Here is an 18,232-nt window from a genome sequence, read left to right as displayed (position 1 = left end):
GGTGCGGTGCCGCGCTTCGCGCCCCGCGGAGGCGAGGGAGGGGCGGGGCCGCCAGTGGCAGAGCGCCGCCCCGTTGGCCGCCGGCCGCGGCGCTTTGCATATCCCCGCCCCTCCCGTGCAGCCCCATTGGACGCGAGACGGAGGTGCTTTGCATAGCCCCGCCCTTCCCTCCCTCCCTCCCCGCGCCGCCTGGCCGGCGCTGCGCTGCGGTGCGGTGTCGGGCCGGCGGCGCGGCGCAGTGCAGGAGCCGGAGCCGGACCGGGAGCGCGGCCGCGGCCGGGCGCGGGCAGCACCGCCGCTTCGCTGGCGTCTGGCGGAGCGGGGCGGCGGCACCAGCAGCAGCAGACTGCGGCCGGCGGGTCTCGCCGCGCCCCCTCGCTGTTCTCTCCCTCCCTCCCCCCCCGCCCGGGTCCCGCGGGTGCAGCATGAAGTGCAGCGATGGCCCGGAGAGGTAAGACGGCGGTGAGGACGCTGGAAGACCTGACGCTGGACTCCGGGTATGGTGGCGCGGCGGACTCGGTGCGCTCCTCCAACTTGTCGCTGTGCTGCTCGGATTCGCACCCCGCGTACCCCTATGGAGGAAGCTGCTGGCCGCACCTAACTGACTCCATGCACAGTCGGCACAACAGCTTCGACACCGTCAACACCGTCCTAGCGGAAGACTCCGAGGTGCTGGACTGCGCGGGGCAGCAGTGCTCTCGGCTCCTGCCCGACCTTGAGGAGGTCCCCTGGAGCCTGGAGGAGGTGGAGGCGCTGCTGCTGCCGCCGCCGCCGCCGCCGCGCCGGGAGCCGCGGGCGCCGGGCACCGCCGTCGCCGCCGCCGCCAGCCCCGGGAGCCGGGATGCGGCGGCGCGGCTCTCGACGCTGGTGAGCCGGGCGCTGGTGCGCATCGCCCGGGAAGCGCAGCGGCTGAGCCTCCGCTTCGCCAAGTGCACTAAGCACGAGGTGAGGAGCGCCATGGAGATCGTCCTGGGCTGGACGCTGGCCGCCCGCTGCACGGCGGCCGCCCTCGGCGCCCTCTCCCTCTACAACATGAGCGGCAGCGGCGGCGACCGCTTCAGCCGCGGCAAATCGGCCCGCTGCGGGCTGGCCTTCTCCGTGGGCAAGTTCTACCGCTGGATGGTGGACAGCCGCGTGGCCCTGCGCATCCACGAGCACGCCGCCATCTACCTCACCGCCGGCACCGAGAGCCTTTTCCGCGACATCCACGCAAGGGTGCTGGCCGGCCCCGCCGCCCCGCTCCCGCCGCCCGGTCGCCCCCCGACCGCCGCCGCCGCCGGTGGCCCGGCCGAGAAGGAGAAGGAGAAAGAAGGCGGCGAGGCGCCCCGCTTCACCCTGGAGGCGTTGGAGCAGACGGTCAACAACGACCCCGAGCTCTGGGGTTTGCTTCAGCCCTACCAGCACCTCATCTGCGGCAAGAACGCCAGCGGTGAGTACGGCCGCCCACCACCTGTTGCGCCGGGGCGGGGACCCCCCCTTCTGTCTGTCCGTCCGTCTGTCCGTCCGTCCTTCCCTCCGGGTGCCGGCCGGGCCGCGGCACCTGCCGCCGGGAAGGGAGGAGGGGGCAGCGCCGGGGGTTTTTGCCCCTTCCCGGTGGTGCCCGGCCCGGAGAGCGGGGAGGGAACTGCCGAGCATCCCCGGCTGGGTCTGCCCTGGGGGGTGCAGGGGTGTCGGCGAGGGCTGGGTGATACAGACGGCGTTCGGAGCTTCAATTTTCCACAGGAAATGGCAGAAGCGCAGCTGAAGCGCTCGCAAGCGAGAGCAAACTTTGTTACATATGCAGTGGTTTGGCCAGAGATTGCGTGGTTGGCGCTGAAATGCAGTCTTTCTGGACAGATTTCATTCATGTTGCTGCTTGTTTACCCGGAGCTTGACACAGATGCAACACGGTGATGCATCAGCTTCCTGGGGATTGTTATTTTTTTTTTCTCTTCCTTGCTTTTTTAAACGGAGAGTCCAATATTTTTAATGAGTACAGCAGGATCCCAAAGTTGACGTTTCTTATTTCAGCTCCCTCTGTTTGCCAGGGAAGGGAAAATGGAACGAGCCGCGTCTCGGGGAGCCGGAGTTGCAATCGGGTGGTTTTCTCCTGCCTTCTCCTAAGCGTGCACAGGCACATGCGAACACTTTTATTAAGCTTACATACAAAATACCTGTCAAGCTGAGATGCAAATATTGAGGGGGGGGGGAGGCGGAACTGGGAGAACAAGGATAACTGGAAGCCTAGATCAGGTCTACAGATAAGCCCTGTTAAGTTGTTATAGCCATAGAGGATGCATTACAGCTAATTATCTATTGTGTTAAGACACCTTCTCTCCCATAAGAGACCCAGAGGAGGTTGCCAAGCAGGAGCAAAAGAAAGGGCCAAATCCTCCTCCCCGGTGTAAAGAGATGCGGCTCCGTTCTGTTCCTCTGGCGGTTTTGCTCCAGCCCTGGATGTCCTCCCCAGAGGCTCCGCTGAACCTCCCCTCGAAATGCATCTGCTGTCGGGGCATGTGTTGCAGGACCCTTGCGCTTTATTCTAGCGCTGTTGCAGGCAGGCATGTCTTCCCCAGGAGTGCCACCGTTGTTTTTTTCCTCGAGTCCTGGTACTGTGCCTGTAGGTTTCAGATGGCACTGTGTTGCGTTTCTGACATTGCAGCACTGGCTGTGCAGGCTCCTACTGAGCCTTTCATTTTGTTTTGCGGCTCTCTCCTAACTCCCTCTGTATCAGCTTGGGGGATTTAAATGAACTTCATTCTGACCCTCATTTATCTCCTTTCCAGGGACACGATTCAGAGTGTTCGTCTCCATTTTGTTGTAGCTTTACCTGGCGCAAATCTCCTTGGTAGCTCACTCCTGACTCGAGCAAATGGCATTTTTCTGAGATGTTTGAATCAGACCCTAGCAAGTTGTCCATTTTGTTTTGCCTCTCTCCCTGTGTCATTATGCCTTCTATACAAATGACTGTAACGTTGGTTTGCTTTTTAGCATCTTGTAATACGTAGTCTGGCATCCTGTTATATATGTTCAGAGTTACAGGTGCAAACAAGAGTCAGGCCTTCTTGTAATAAAAGCCATTTTTTATTGCTGTTTACATTTATTTAGATTTAATCCATGGACGCGTTGCATGCTTTTAAGTACTTTCATGGCAACTAAAACAGCCATTATAAACCATTAAACACATCAGCCTGTTTCTTCACCAGTGAGATATGTATCTGTTTATACAGTACTCACCATTTTGATGTCTGAGTGCTCCATGGTTGGTTGCAAATGTTTCCTTCTCAGGCACTTGAAAGGGGGGGAGATCTGATGTGAGAGATTATTTAACGTGCTCGAAACTATTTGGGCAATCTGTGGTAGGAGGCTAGGACTGCTGGAAGCTACGTCTCTATGTAGTGGCACAACCACAAGTTCATCCTTCCTCTGTACTCAGTGCTTGAAACACCGTGATAAAGCAACTTAACAGGTAGTAGACTTCTCCTCACATCTCTCTGCACTACTCCAGGAGAAGAGACAAGTCTTGTAGTCTGGAGTTTCAATAAATCGGGGTGCTATTCCCCAGCTGGGTGGCACGTGGACACACAGGCACTGAAATCGGTGGGTTTGGTCCATCAGACGTGGATGAGCAGTGGTGGCAGGGTCCTTTCTGGAGGTACCATGGCAATATGGTTTGAGTGAAGCGGAGAGAAAGGAAAGCAGCGCAAAAGCAGACCCCCTAGCAGTACCTCATCTGCAGGCATTTTTTGGGGGGCGAGAGATGGTGTCTCTCTGGCAGGCAAAATGCCACACCTTTAAAAATTTTCCAGGCTAAATTCAACACCTTAAATTCTATCTGGACAGTGAAACAGGGAACCCTTGAAGATCATGGGACGCAAGTATGCGAGGAACATGAGTTTGTGCGTGATGTAGTCCGAGATTGCTCTAATATCGTTTGTGACCACGAGTGTTGGGGAAGATGGTCTGAGGATCTGCAAGACACAAACCAGCCTTTCAGGGCTTCCCCGTCAGCTGTGCAGAACGTTTAGTGGTTTCAGCTGAGGTTTTTTTAGCCTGGTGTCATACCCAGTCATCTTGGAAGCTGCTGAATAAGATCAGTATGCAAGATAACCTTCTCCTTCCTATAAATGATGGTCATGTGTCTTCAGACAAAAGGTGTCTGGGCCGGTTCTTTCGGTGGGCGCTTCAGCCTGCTGGGCTTGTCTCGGGTATGTCTGGCCTGAACTCGGAGAGCTGCCTCGACAGGAGCCCCGCTCTCCAACAGGTGCCCGCTCATTCCTCGTGCGGGGTTGAAGGCATGTGGATGAAGGCGGTGGCAGTCCTTGGTGGCCTGCTGCCTGCAACGCACATCTCCTTGATAAGCCTTTTAATAACCCCTTGTGTGGGATGCGGGTAGGGATGACAAAGGAGCAGCAGGCAGTGGCGTCGGGAGCAAGTTGCTGGAGTACGCCAGCAGCTGCTGGCATCTTGGCTGAGCTTATCCCAGTTACTATATCAGAAAGAATAGACCTTAAAAGCACTCTGAGGTAGTAATATTTTTTTTTTCCCCCCTGCACAACCAGAATTTTAATGTCATGGTTGAATGAAAATTAAAAACTTTACGTTTGGGATTTCATTGGCGCTCAAATGTTTCAATTACGAGCTCCGTCTGAACAGCACAGTACACATTTTACATCCTATAACAGTCGCGCCGAGTGTTATTTCCCTTGAAATAGTGGGAGCAAAATATTGTGTACTCAATGAAAGGCAGTAAAAGCTGGCACCTCTGTGGTTTAAGCGATATTATTTTCGTTTCTTTATTGCTCATCAAACCCCTACTTTTAGGCCAGATCTGAGAGCTGCTTTGAGATGACTGGGAAGTTTCCCCAGGTCTTGGATCCAGCGCAAATCACAGGAGTAAGTCCACGTATTCCATTTTCACAGGGGATGCCTGGATGGCAGGTCCAAGGAGCTCAAAGTCACCTATGCTGTATTATAAAGGTTCTCTTTTACCATGTGGAGGAATTGGACAACACTTAGATTAATCAAGAGTTTAGAAAATGTTTTTTTTTCTGTTTCAGTCGGGGGGGGGGGGGTGTCTCCTTATCTTACGTGGCAGGACTCATGGTGGGAAGGGCAGAGGCCACGAGGGAGACAGCCAGAGGAGATTTCTGCGGAGCAGCCGGCGTGCGCAACTCTGCCTTGTCTGTTTGTGTACAGCTACTAAAAATAGTTATTTGGAACCCAACTGTGTCTCTGTGGTTTCTTCCTATTCTTAATATTATTTAGAGAGGAAGACACAACAACTAGGAAGAAACCCAGGATTAGGTCAGGCTTGGCTGACACGTGTCAGCTAACCTCAGTTTAACCTCAGCCTCTTCTCCTGATCCAGGCAAACTAGAGGGACTCCAAGCAAATGAGCACTACCAATATATTAGCACAGCTTAACCAAATCAGTTAATGCTTTTAAGTTCTGATACATATGTATATATACATGTGTGTTTATAGAGCCCATACCCTTCCTTTACTGGCGAGCATACTGTTATCTGTTTGTTACTTCTCTGCTTTCTATGGTAATTGAACCATTCAAGATGCTATTACAGCTTTAGGAGCAACATAAAAATCAATCTAAAACTTATTTCAGCTAGGATGATCGAGGAATATTTGGGCACAAAATGGAATTTCATGCCTTTTTCCTGGGCTTTTTTTAACTGCAGTTTCAAGAACATCCTTTCCCCACCCCCATTATATTTCAATCGTATTTTTCGCTGGTAAAAAAAAATTTCGAATACAGTTTGAAGTTGCACCTGTATGTTACACTTGGAGGTCTTTGCTGTTACGTTTTTTCCCATCTGCTCCTGGGCGCTTGAGTCCGTTGCCTGGAGGTTGACGTGAGTAGTGGTGCAACAAATGATGTGTATTTTTGCCCAATTCTCTTAACCTGACAACCTCCCAAGCAAACTTCCACAGCCTCTCTGAACAAGTTGTGAATTTGTCCCCTCTCCGAATGGGAGGGAGAGTCGCCTGTCCAAAGGTTGTGCCTGATCGTGGCTTGTGGCCACCAGCGCTGGTGGGAGCTGGGATGGCAATGGGGAAACCATGCTCCTTCCCTGGAATGGGGTGGGTTGCTTCAATACCCGGTGTTGGCAGGAGCGGGACAGACGGACGCTCCACGTGTGTGTGCGGGTCGCAGACCTCTGTTGCCTTGTGAGGGTTGAGAAAGAGCGATGATGGGTCTGGGAAGTAGAGACCCAGTAGAAGGTTGTGGTTTGACTGACTGGCTGATGAAGGTTTGTTTCCCCCTGGACATTTTTATTCATATAATTTGTTTCAGTTATGAGTATAACGGGAAAAAAAAATCCCAGAAATACCAGAATAATCATAAAGCTGATGTATGCCAATATGATTATTCCCTTTTTCACGTTGGAAAGTACCTTAATAGCAGTTACAGCCATGGCCACGCTAGGGAGTTTTAGGGGTGCAGCTACACCGCTTGGTTCCTGATGTAAACGAGGCTTTGGAAGGATGATTGGGAAATATGATTGTATATACAAGGGGCGTGTTAGGGGAATAACAGCATAATTATAGCAGTATATTGGGTTCCCGACTTTTTCGCTGAACGCCAACAGGCTTCATGTAGCCTTTCAGCCCTCCCGTGAGCTGACACAAGGTGCAGGTGAGCATTAAGGACAACTTTGCGCCTTTCCCTAACGCTACTGCAGATGATATCTCTTTCGTAGCTGCCCAAAGTTACTTTGAGTGAAAAAGGCACCATGGTTAATATGTTGGCGTTTGGGTAGTACGTATCAAACCAAGCTGTTGGTTATCAGTCAGAAATCTCCCACGTTGTCCGGGGTAAATACCCAGTGATGCACCAGCTTGGGGACACCTGCAGCCTGAGCCTTTTCTCCCTTGTCCTGGACAGGGACCAAGTTCTCCTCTCTCAGAAGTTAGAGGAAAGCTTTATGGTCTTCCCCCCACCTTACCCCTGGTGAAGGTGTGAAAGGAGAAAGCTGCGCTTGATTAGATGACACCAGAGAAGAGAGCTGTTTCCTGGAGCGTGTGGGTGCCGGGAATTAAATCATCCGCCCAGAGTAATTTCCTCTGGCCAACGCGTAGTGCAAAAAGAGCAGGGGCTCCTTTCAGACGCCTCACCGAAACTAGCAGCTTCCACCCAAAATAGCTCTGCTGCTGGCCCAGTAGAGGCTGTACAGAAAAAGCAAGGAGTGGATGGATGAGGGAGTTCATCGCCGGGACGTGTGCTCTCGCTGTGGGGATGAGGAGCAGCAGCGCTGCCGCCATTTGCGTCCCTGAGCAGGTTGGCTTTCTGCGCGCTCGCAGGGGCCGAGGCGGATGCTTGGAGCCCGGTGGACGGCGGACTGCTCCTGTTATCTCCTTTAACACCAACTATTAGCATTAGCTGCTGGGCAGAGAAATGAGCAGCTGCTCGGCATTGTGGGCTGATTTTTTTTTTTCCCAATGCTTTCGTCTCCCAGATCTCCTGTATGATCTTCATGGCGTGCATCATTGCCTGCTCACTTTTCCAGTCTCCTCCCAGTTTCAAGGCTTTGCTGCTGCCTCTCTCAGTCTCCCAGGCTGGGCTGTCATGTCAGTCCTGCCAGTCCCTCTGTCCCAGTGCTCCCACCTGTGGCTCTGTCTGTAGGGTGTTTTCCTTTGCCCCAGGCGTAGGAGGCTTCAGTAAGGTGTAAGGAAAATTAGGGACTTTTTTCTTCCTCTGCTCTTGTCCTTGTTTTCTTCCTGACCAAAAGCAACTTAACTGCACCAGCTCCGTGTAAATCTGTAATTATAATTGTTATGGACCTGCTAAGTATTTTAAAGATTTTAAAGGACATACAGATGGAGTCAAAATTTTCCCAGAGCTTGTGTGGCCAGCTTAACCTCTGGTTACTTCGCCAGAGGTGTTCAGTTGGACAGCCTGAAAAAAACACAGACATTGGAGGACTACGCCAGCCAAATGTGGCTCTTGATCTGTCCTTGCTTTCAGGGATTTCCTACAACAAAAGGTTTCTATCAGTGGGCTCAGCGTGGCCACATTTGTCTGTCAGCACATAAGCTTCCCATTTTCCCAGAAGGTAATACAGCAATCCTGCTATTGTAGGCTGTGAGGAGATACAATCTGGTGGTCAGTCACTCCTTTTGCTTTCCATAAAGCTGCATCTTTCTCCTGTAAAAACAGAAGAGAGGCGGCCACTGATCAGGTGAAATGAGTGGGTAAGAAGGCAGCTGTGGGCTCGTTTTGATGGCAGGAGTGAGGGGTAATGTTTCTGGGAGCAGCTGAAGAACAAGGAGACGTTGTCGGTGTGGATCAGTTCAGCAGCATGGATGGGGTACAGGCACTTACGCCGATACCTTGCTGAGGCTGCAGAGGCTTGTCTTGGTTATTTTAATTAATTTAACCTGTTACACTGAACTGATGCTTTTGAATCATCACACTCCCTTACCATGGCAGTTTGTGGGTGAGGAAGAAGTTGTACATCGTGGCTCATGGGCCGAGACCATTTTCTTGGGCTCCTTTCAAGCGGTGCCTATCATCTTGATGGTATTTTATTCTCTTCCTTGATTCCTACACTCGGTTCATAGTAAGCAGTACCTTTTTTTGGTGTAATTGTTCCAGGAGGTATCATAATATGGTACTGTAAGAGGGCTGTTGGCATCCTGCAGTAAATACATGGACCAGCTTGGGGGCTGAGGAGGTGCTTGGGACACTTGCATTTTACCACAGGGATTCTCTTGGCTCATCACTGATAGGGAAAAGAAATTGGCTTTGACTTGATTTAGAGTTAAACGATACCAGATTGGTAATAGGGAACAGGGAGAAAATTAGACCACTTGTACCCACAGTCCTCAGGACAGGTGATTATGCCCCTGCTGAACTGAGCTGGCAGAGATGGGGAAGGACTTGTTCACCCCGGTCGGTTCCAGGCCATTTAAAAGCACCGTGTTAAGTGGCATCCTACTTGTTGAAAGACTGTGGTCTGGGCGGCTGTCACGCAGACCTGGTGTAAATCTACGTGCGTGGTGGTGCGTGGGTGACTGTCCATGAGCGTAACAGATCCGCTTGGTGGGAACTTTGCTGGCGTGATGCTTGGGGACGGGGCTCTTCCTACCGTTGCGCTTAAGGCAGTAATGGATGTTGATACTGGGATCTTTCAAAAGATGGGTGGAAGCATAAGAGATGGGTATAAGCTCTTTTTCCGCGGTGGTGTAAGGCAGCTGAAAGCGAAAGTGCAGGGAGGGATCAGCGCTGCGGGATGCGTGGGAGGCGGGATGCTCGCCAGGAGATAGAAGTGCACGGAGGCGTTGCAGCCGAGCCGGGAGGGACAGGTAATACCTTTGGGTCAGCAAATTTGCAGCGTGCTCCCAGAGCCCTTGCGTGGATAGATCTTGCTCATGCGAACAGCTCATGGGCTTCACGCAGCCGTTAAGGTCCTGGGACAGGCTCGTGAGTGAGCAGGCGAACAGGAACCCCCGAGAAGATTAGAGAAGAGGCCTCTTCAAGGACCGGATTTCTGTCCTCGAGTGCTGTGGAGTAGCATCTGGACCTGTGAGAGTCTGAGGCTTTAAAATTAATAAAAACACCCTGCTTTTAAATTGCACTGCTATGAAATATTGCTCCCAGGTGGGGGAATTGAACAGGGCCGGGGTTGCAGCAGAGGTATGGTGAATGCATTTGCATTTTCAAGACAGTCAAATTATTGGAGGAAACTTTGCATCCTGCAGCGTTTCGCAGTTTCTCTGGCCCCATGATAGTCTTGGATAAACACTGCTGGGCTGTAGTGCCTTTGCTAATATATTGTGTTTGGCTGTGAACAAGGAGCTAAAGTTGGGGAAGGTCGTTTTTAACTTGCAGAGGGCTGAGCGAGCCTTGCGAGCCCCTCTCCGGGATGTTATCCAGTGGGGATTTGGAAAAAAAGAGGTTGTGGGGCTGTGGGCTGTATCCACTCCCCAGGCTGCAGGTCCTTCACCCCAGGAGAAGCATCTTTGCTTCTCTGTCACCTGAAAGCAGAGGACGTGGCTGGTAGCAAGGGAAGCTGCCACTGGCGAGGTGGGCCAGCTGCCCCGGGACTGACGCTGGACTCCAGCCCTTTGGTGGGAAGTGCTGCCAACAGAAAGGAGAGAGATTGCAGGGGTTGGAGTCGTTTCGGGTACCCACTGAGATGCTTTTTGTGGAGGATGCTGAGAAGATTTTTTGTAATACAGGGGCATTTTTTTTTGCATGCCAGCATATCACAGAAGTTAGTTTCACTGAATCGTTCACTGGAAGTCTGGGTAGGTAGATTATTTTGCTCTGGGTTGCAATATAGTGAACAAAATTGCTAGGAGCTAGATGAAGGTACCTCTGACTCTGTGATGTTTATAAAATAAGGGTGGCAAAACTCAATACTTCAGAAAAATTATCCTTGTGGTACTGATGTTATTTCACTTCTCTAGTGTACCTTTTGTGTGGAGTGATGTATGATACAAGGTGTTCCAAAGGTATTGCTAAACCCAATCCTGTAGTCCTTGCCTGGGCAACATTCCCACTGATTTTGGTGGCGAGGGCAGCCCGTCAAATACCAGGACGAACTCTCACATTTGGTAACAAATTAAAGAAACTCCTCAGTCAAAGCTGTAGGCCCAGATTTAGTTTTGCTAAAAATAAGCTTTTTCAAAACTAGAGGTCAGTATCGGTACCTCACTGCAGGTATTTATTCCTAAGTTGAAAGTTTTTTTCTTTTCATTGTTTTACTGATTCATAGTGTTCAGCTTCAAGACCCCTCAGCGCAGCCTGTAAGCCCTCACACTAACTGGCTAGCCTATTTCCGCTGGCCCACATAAGAAGAATCCTAAAAATAGTCCAGAAGCGTATGTTTTCAAAAGTGAATTAGATTTTTAAAATAAGAGCTTCAGTTTAATTATCTGGCATGCTCTCAGTAAGGAGGAGGGGTTTCAAAATACGCAATTCCTTTAACATGGAAAAAACCTCCAACCCCAAACAAGCTGTCTCTCAGTAACTAGGACCTGCTGCTGCTTTGTTAATAGTTCTTCGTTATGCCACCGTGCTCACAAAAAAATTGCCTTGTGCATCAGATGGTTTTGGATAGTGAAAACAGTTTGCGAGCTGAGTGAATGCAGGGGCAGACACCAGCAACGTGCAGGCTATTTTTAATGAAAAATTCCCGCCTGTGTGAATGCATGTGATGCCTTGCCTTCCATCTTAAAGAGCACGTTTGGTGAACGACAGGTAAGACAAGCAGGAGTAATTTCAACTATTTTACAGGTTTAAATGTAGGAATGAGATAAACACCTGTCTAATGCAAAGGTTGCTGAACTTATGTAGCAATGTTCTCACAGCTGAAAGCTGGGAGCCAAGGTAGGTAAGTCAGCGACGCTGTCTGTCTGACATACATCAGCAGTTAAACTGTGGTGGCTGAATGTTTCTAAAGCAAGATTAAATACAACGAGAGAAAGATACCCTAGCCAAAGCTTATTCCCCCTTAAGCATACAGATAATCTAATTGATTTTCAGGAAAGATATGGGCTGTCACCTCTCTTCAGCACATAGAAACTGCATATGCGTGGGATAATTGGCAGGTTTTATAAGGAGACCTGTGGTGATGGGAGCCATCAAACCGCCACAGCAGATGGGGATGCTGATGTCTGCCGGCTCTGCCTCCTCACCGTTGACCAGGGGTGTCACGGGGAGAGAAGGGCTCGAGACGGAGCTTGGGGTTGTGGAGAGACTCGGCAGTTATCAGATGGGTGGGAAAACACCGCCTTATCAGGGCTGGTGAGGTTCTATCGAGACACCTTTAATTACAGACTGTGTCGGTGTGAGGCTGGAGCTGGTGAGTCACAAAGCGTTTTCTAAGGTTTTGGGCTGGCACTCGATGCTCAGGCGTTGGCCGCTATCGTGGGTGACTCCTCTTTCTTTCGGAGCGAGGAGGCGCAGCTGTGGCAGGGTTTTCCTTTGGAAAGGACCCTGCTGCCCTTACTCCTGCCTTTGTCACCTGGAGATTAGATGGCTGGGATTTGCCCAACCTAGGGCTATGCTTTGGGACTTGCTGGGAGTTTACCTGGAACGCTGCTGCCTGCTTAATAGCTGCTTCTCATGCAAACAGTGCAAACACACCCAAACTACAAAACTGGCTACAAAGCTAGTTGCTGAGCAGAGTTAGACCTGTACTGTCAAAAGGAGCTGCGAGGCCCATGGGCAGCTTGTGCAATCCGTGTTGCATACTCCCGACAGTGCTGCTGAGACATCCCTGGTTGGAGTGAGAAAGTGTTGTGGGCACACTGGGGTCTTTAGGGGTGGGATTCACACCGTTCGTGGTCTGGTAGGGTCTCGAGTTGGATGCGCCCCTGGGAAAACATCCATTTTTGGGGGTAAGGACAGCGTTTAAGGGAAGAGATGTTGAGAAAACGAGGACTTCTTAGTTTACTTCTCCCCTTGACTGTGGCTTGAGGAGCATCACGGGGACGAGTTCTGATCTTGTTCCCTGTGAAGGCTCGCAGTGCTGCTGGCATTGCACTGATAGACTGAAATAGTTGTTGATATTTAAACACACGAGTGTTGGCTGTGGCATAAGGAAAAATGAGAACAATTCAGCACCCCCATAAAACATCCTCTGAGCCTGGAGTAATTAGTTCAGTTTCAGTAGCCTCATTTCCAGAAAGAGAAAGAATAGAGCAAATAGCAGAAAAGATAATGAAAGTCGGGGGGCCCAAGGGGAATGTTTTGGTACGGCGATAGTCAACCGGAGTGGCGTTATTTGGTCCAGAAGGAAGGCACCCAGGGGAAGCTGGGATTGCACTGTGCAAGAGAGTGAGAGGCAAAGTGGAAACTGATCAGCCGCCTAATTTTTTTGCAGACAGCCAGGATGCGAGAAGATTAAATGAAACCGAAAGAGAGTAAATTTAAAATAACTCTGAAGAGCCCTTTCCTTTTTGCAATGTACTGGGGGTTTGTGGAGCTGAATACTGCAGGGAGTGACTGGGAAACAATGTGCTGGGGTTATGCACATGAAGGAGACTGTTTCTAAAGATTATATTAATATTCTGTTTTATATTAATAATTGCAGAGGAAGTACTGTTTCATATTTTAGGCCAAGCTTCGCTTGGACAGCCTTCCCAGGCATTGCACAAGACGTGGCGGGCGTTCCTGGCCTTTCTCTGCGCTGCAGAACCATTGCTGCTGACTGGGCGCTCTGCGAACAGACGTTCCTTCCTGCAGTATTGTTCACACGAATAAACTTCATTCCTTTCAGTAGTCCTGTGAGTGAGTAAGAGCCACAGGACCGAATGATCTACTGTTCTGAGCTCCTTTTGTGATAACTTCTCTAGGTTTCCTAATGCAATTTCAACACGGGCAAATCTTCCTTCCCTGGCTTTCAGATGTGCTCTCCACGTTAGGAGTGGTGACCCTCTAGATATAGCTGCTTTTTCCCCCCCTTAACTTCAAAGAAGTTCAGTATTTACGTAAGCGGCTTGCTAATTTACTGTGTTCTGGCTTAATCTCTCGAATGCCTTTCTGAAAATAGTCTGTCCAGATGAGGTAAAAATACTCACTGTCAAAGCAGAGTATTTAGAAATAGCTGTAATTTTGAGTTATATCAAGTAGAAACCCAAGCATTTGCATTTGATTAAGGACAGGTGTTTAACTTTTTGCGCAGCTGTTTTTTGGATTGTTAACTGGAATTTTTGACCTAGTGCCTCCCCCCCCCCCCCCCCCCCCCCAACCTGGCATCAGTGCTATAGCACTGTGAACTTGGTGTTCAGTAGAAAGAAGGATGCAAAGCACTGTTTCATTACACCGGACTGTTGCATCAATAATGTAGTAACGTAATGTCTTGGAGGGAAAATAATGGGCTCTAATGATGTAACCAGTGTGTTTACTGATACCGTAGCACAATTAATTGTGGCTTTCTTGGAATTAAGTGCTGCAAACAATTTCTGTTAAAAGTGGATGCAGGGCATTTTTGCTTAACCTCCTCCCTGCAAGGAGGCTGGTAGCCTTACACCATTCCCTTGGGACAATCCACAGAAAAATAAAAACGGGGCTCGTCAATTGAAGATGATGGGAGTAGATTTCTCCGTTTGTTGTCCAGTGGCGCGTGAGAGGCCGGTGCTCTGCTTTCTCAGGCCTGTGTTTTGTTGAGTTATTTGTTATCATGGCCAAACCCCGGGGGTGGAGGGATGAGGAGGGCTTCGTGCTTGGGTTGGGTTGATGAAAGCTTCTTCCGTCTTTGTGTCATTCAGCACACTCCTGTGTCACTTCTGCAATGCCCGACAAAGGTTCAGCTTGCCGCCAGCCTTCCCTGTCATGGGGGAAGATAGTATAGTCTCTCCTAGATCTTTTTTTTCCATAACACTCGCAGAATCGCGGTTGTCAGCGGCCATCCCCTGTGCTGTAGTCCTTGGCCAGAGTTGGTTGAAGTCTACCCATGAGCTGGAAGGTTGGTGGGGAGCAGTGGAGGGAACTGTCAGGCATGTGCAACCACATAAATCTCATTTCCTTAGAAACTAGGTAAGAAACACAACTTCCTGCTTTGGAAAGATTTTTGAGAAATGGGTCTGCGTGTGCTCGTTCATATTTCTTGTAATCTCACTGAACAGTCACGCTCGTGTCACATACAACAGGCAGAGACTTACAGGAATTGTAGCTTGGGCTCCAAACATGGTGGTTTATGGGCACCCCTGAGGATCCTGATGTCTTCGGCAGGCAAAGCTCTCACTGGTTTTGTATCATTGGGCTCCAAGACGCGTCCTGCCTTTTGCTATGTATTATTGAGTGGGGGTGTCCAGAATAGGAGGGAATACATTTCTTAAAGCACTTTATAATGCACCTTTGTCCCCCACTTTGAAACTGAACAAGATGTTTATTAAGGGATTTTAAGTGACAGTTGTCTGTTAGAAGATTTCTTTCCTGTTATGAAATGAAAGAATTCTTCAGTTTTATCTTTTAATTTGTTATAGAAGAGCCAAAATGATACATTCAGTCATTTCATAACCACACACTTTCAAAACTGTATTTATCTGATCTTTTTGCTGCAGAGGATAATTGGTTTATATGAAACTAAGTATTTTCTGGTAGCGGGTTACTTGCTTTTTCACATGTATGTAGCAGCTTTGTTTTAAAAAGACTGTGCCAGGGAGAGGTCATGCTGCAGTTCACGGAAGTGACAGTAAGCCTTTAAAAAATGGGACACTTTATGTAGCATAGAGAAGCAGTTGTAGATATCTGTGTGATGTGAACGTGGGACTGGGACTTACTGGGAAGATTCACCATTTAATTATCTGAGAAGAGGAGCTCACCTTTTCATGGGAATTTGCTGGAATTTTGCTGGTAGCGCTTTCCGTTAATAAGCATTTACCTCATTACCTGAAGATGCTATGTACAGACAGATGTTTAGTGTACTGTGGACTACCTGTAGCTGTAAGCCCCCAAGGGCATAACCAACTAATGATGGTGGTAGACCTTCCTCCCCGGGAACAAGGGTGAGCTTCTTATGTGCTTGGGCCACAGGCCAGGCTTATTTTTTCTTACGTTCGCTACATGGATTTGGTGTCAGCTTTCTTCCAAAGAGTACAAAATCATAATTTATTTTATTTATAGAGCTGTGTGATTTATACCCTGAGATATGTCTCGGTGGTTTCAAATTACAGAGAAGCATGGAAATATTGGCTGATTTTTCCCTTACCCAGTCCATAGACTCCGAGCTGCAGGTCCAAGCCTAAAACTCAGCAGCTGGTAATGAAAGCAGAATTTAGGTTCATGGCTTCAAGTCTTGCTGCAAACCTTTCCTAAACTTCTGCTTCCTAATATCTGATGAGGACATGCTGCAATGATCTTTCTTAGGCTTATTGTTATTGTGAGATAAAGCAACTTCAGTTCCATTTAGGTCAGATATATTAAGAGGCAGATCTAGCGGCTGAAGAATGGAAAAGTTCCACTGAAGTCAATATAGCTGTGTTTATTAAAAAAAAAAGAAAAGAAAAAACCAACCCACCAAATGAGTCTGTGAATTCTATGTACATCCCTCTGTTAATGACTGTGTTTTACTGTCGTTTCTATTCCTGGAGCATGCTTGTCAGAGAAAAACATCTCTTATATTTGAACTTTCATATAGCACTTACCTCCTTCAACAATTTTCAGTGATACCAGCCTTTGTGTTTGAAGCGCCGCAATGTTGATGGAAGCTGTCCTTACAACACACACACTTGAAATACCTCAAAATGAGTGACTGACGGGGACATTAGCACGTAGCATGTCATGGCTTTGGCATGCCACCCATTGGCGAGGGCAGCTTAAGGGATACTATCCAGATCTAGCAAATATGCTACAGCCCATTGCCATCAGGTTGCCCGATGCCTTCTCCTGGTGAATGCGAGCAATTCTCCGAGCGATTCTCCGACAGGGAGTTGTTTCAGGCAGTCTGGCTGCCTCGGGGTGCTGGATAAGCTGTCAGCTAGTCGACAATTTGCCTCTGGTTTACATGTGTAAATGGAGCGTTGGGAAGCGCCATCTCCCTTGAGAATGCACAGATCGTGTATTTTGTGCACGTACTTTAATGCGGGGATCTTGAGGTTTGCCGTCACCTCGCTGTTCGTGCGGGAGAGCACCAGCGGGTAGGTACAGCTGTAGCTGCTTATGGTGGTAGTCAATTTGATGCCTCTCGTCTTGGCGTAGCATCAGCTGCCTGACTGTGGGAGCTCTTTTCCCTGACTCTTGGGAAGCTGGAAGGGATGTAAAGCAGGGGTGGGTACTGCCTTCACATATGGAAATGGCACGTCTCCTGGCATGCCTGGCCTGGCTCAGCGCCCTGTTCCAGCTCTGGGCTCTGCCAGGTGGAAACCATGCAGAGCGTCTGGGTACTCGGTGTCTCTGGGCTCCTCTTTTTCTTAGCTGCGAGTTTGCCAGGGTGGGCTGATGGGCCTGTAAGGAGATGCTCTGGTTGGCGTCTACCTTTCTGTCTCTGTTAGCACGACACCCGGCTTTAATGTCTTCGAGGACAGTATCTTGGAAGCCTGGTAGAAAGCAAAAGCTGAAGTGCTTTGACTTCTTGATCTTCCTTGCGGAGACAGACTGCTCCTTTCAGCCCCACGCATTGAGTAGACAGTCCCTTCTAAAGCCTAGTTGTTTCCAAAGACCTCGAGCCAAAGAGGAGGGTCTCTGGAAGCTTTTCTGCTTGGAGGTGACCTTCGCTGGCAGTGCCAGCTCCTGCCTCGGCTCAGCGGTGCTGGGAGGCTGGCACGGTCCTGTGGGATGCTCTGTCGGGAGGTACGTGAACTCGGAATTTTTTCCGAGACTGCAGCAGGGCCTTTGCACAGCAGCTGATCGCATTCAGAAACTCTGCACCTTTTTATGGCAGCAGAGGGAACCAGAAGGCTTAACGAGTCCTGTTGGCTCCTCCAGAAAAGGAAGGAGGGATTTATGTTGTTCTGTAGGCCTTTAAATAAAAATAATAAAAAGCCAAATACGTTTTCTGACTTGTGCAAAGTGAATGTCTAAACTCAGTGGAAAGTGAGGGGAGATTTATGTGTCATCTGCTGTCCTGCAGGTACCTGAGTGATTCCTTGAGAGAAAGTAAGAGTTAAGGAAAGTGGCAAAGAAGGGCAGGTCCCTGCAGGAGTAGCAGTTACTGTGCTGTGGGAACATGGGATGTTGCCCCTGTTCTTGCACGTGTGCACTGAACCTCTAAAGACACCTGGAGTCAGTATAAAATTTCAGGCAAAGACATCTATCCAGGAAGAAAAGACATAAACAAGGGGGGATAACTTTGCTCTCCTGAGATGATGCCGTTTGGGTGTCAGGATCAATACCTGTTCCTGAAGCAAAACAAACAAGCAAACAGACTCTTCCCTTGCAATGAATCATTAAGTTTCTGGAAAGCACTTGTGCTTTTAAAGTATGTGTGTTTGCATGGCATGGATCTGAATTTGCCTGAGTTTGAATGTCCGCATTTGTATTTGATTGCTTGCTGTCTCCTGTGAGGCCAAGCAGCTGGAACTGCACGTGCGTGTGGAAGAGAAAATGCATCTAGCCAGGAGCATTGTGGAAATTAAGAGATCTGATTGACCAACTAAGTTGAATTTCAGTTTTGGTTGCTCAGGAACACCACGGTGAGTAGCTTCCATACCTGCTCAGCTCAGGACCCCTTCAAAATGTGGGTAGCAGATGTCTTGGATCATGTCTTCAGTGGGGCCAGCTGTTGATATGCCTCAAAGAAAAACAGGCAGTTGTTAGTTGCTCAGGTTTGGCTAATGATATTGT

At 49.4% G+C, this 18,232-nt stretch overlaps 1 protein-coding gene across 2 annotated transcripts in view; it reads left to right on the top strand.

Annotated features, from left to right (window-relative positions):
- The first annotated feature begins 260 nt into the window (after positions 1–260).
- Positions 261–18,232, top strand: part of ABTB3 (ankyrin repeat and BTB domain containing 3) — a 176,160-nt gene continuing 158,188 nt past the window's right edge. For both annotated transcript variants that reach the window (XM_075050922.1, XM_075050920.1), the window contains exon 1: positions 261–1,429. In XM_075050922.1, the coding sequence (XP_074907023.1) occupies positions 439–1,429 (991 nt within the window). In that variant the 5' untranslated portion in view covers positions 261–438. The remainder of the gene's footprint in view (positions 1,430–18,232) is intronic.

Source organism: Buteo buteo, chromosome 19, assembly GCF_964188355.1.
Source record: "Buteo buteo chromosome 19, bButBut1.hap1.1, whole genome shotgun sequence".
Taxonomy (NCBI): Eukaryota; Metazoa; Chordata; class Aves; order Accipitriformes; family Accipitridae; genus Buteo; species Buteo buteo.
The sequence above is the reverse complement of the archived record's forward strand: the minus strand, read 5'-3'. Positions and strand labels throughout refer to the sequence as shown.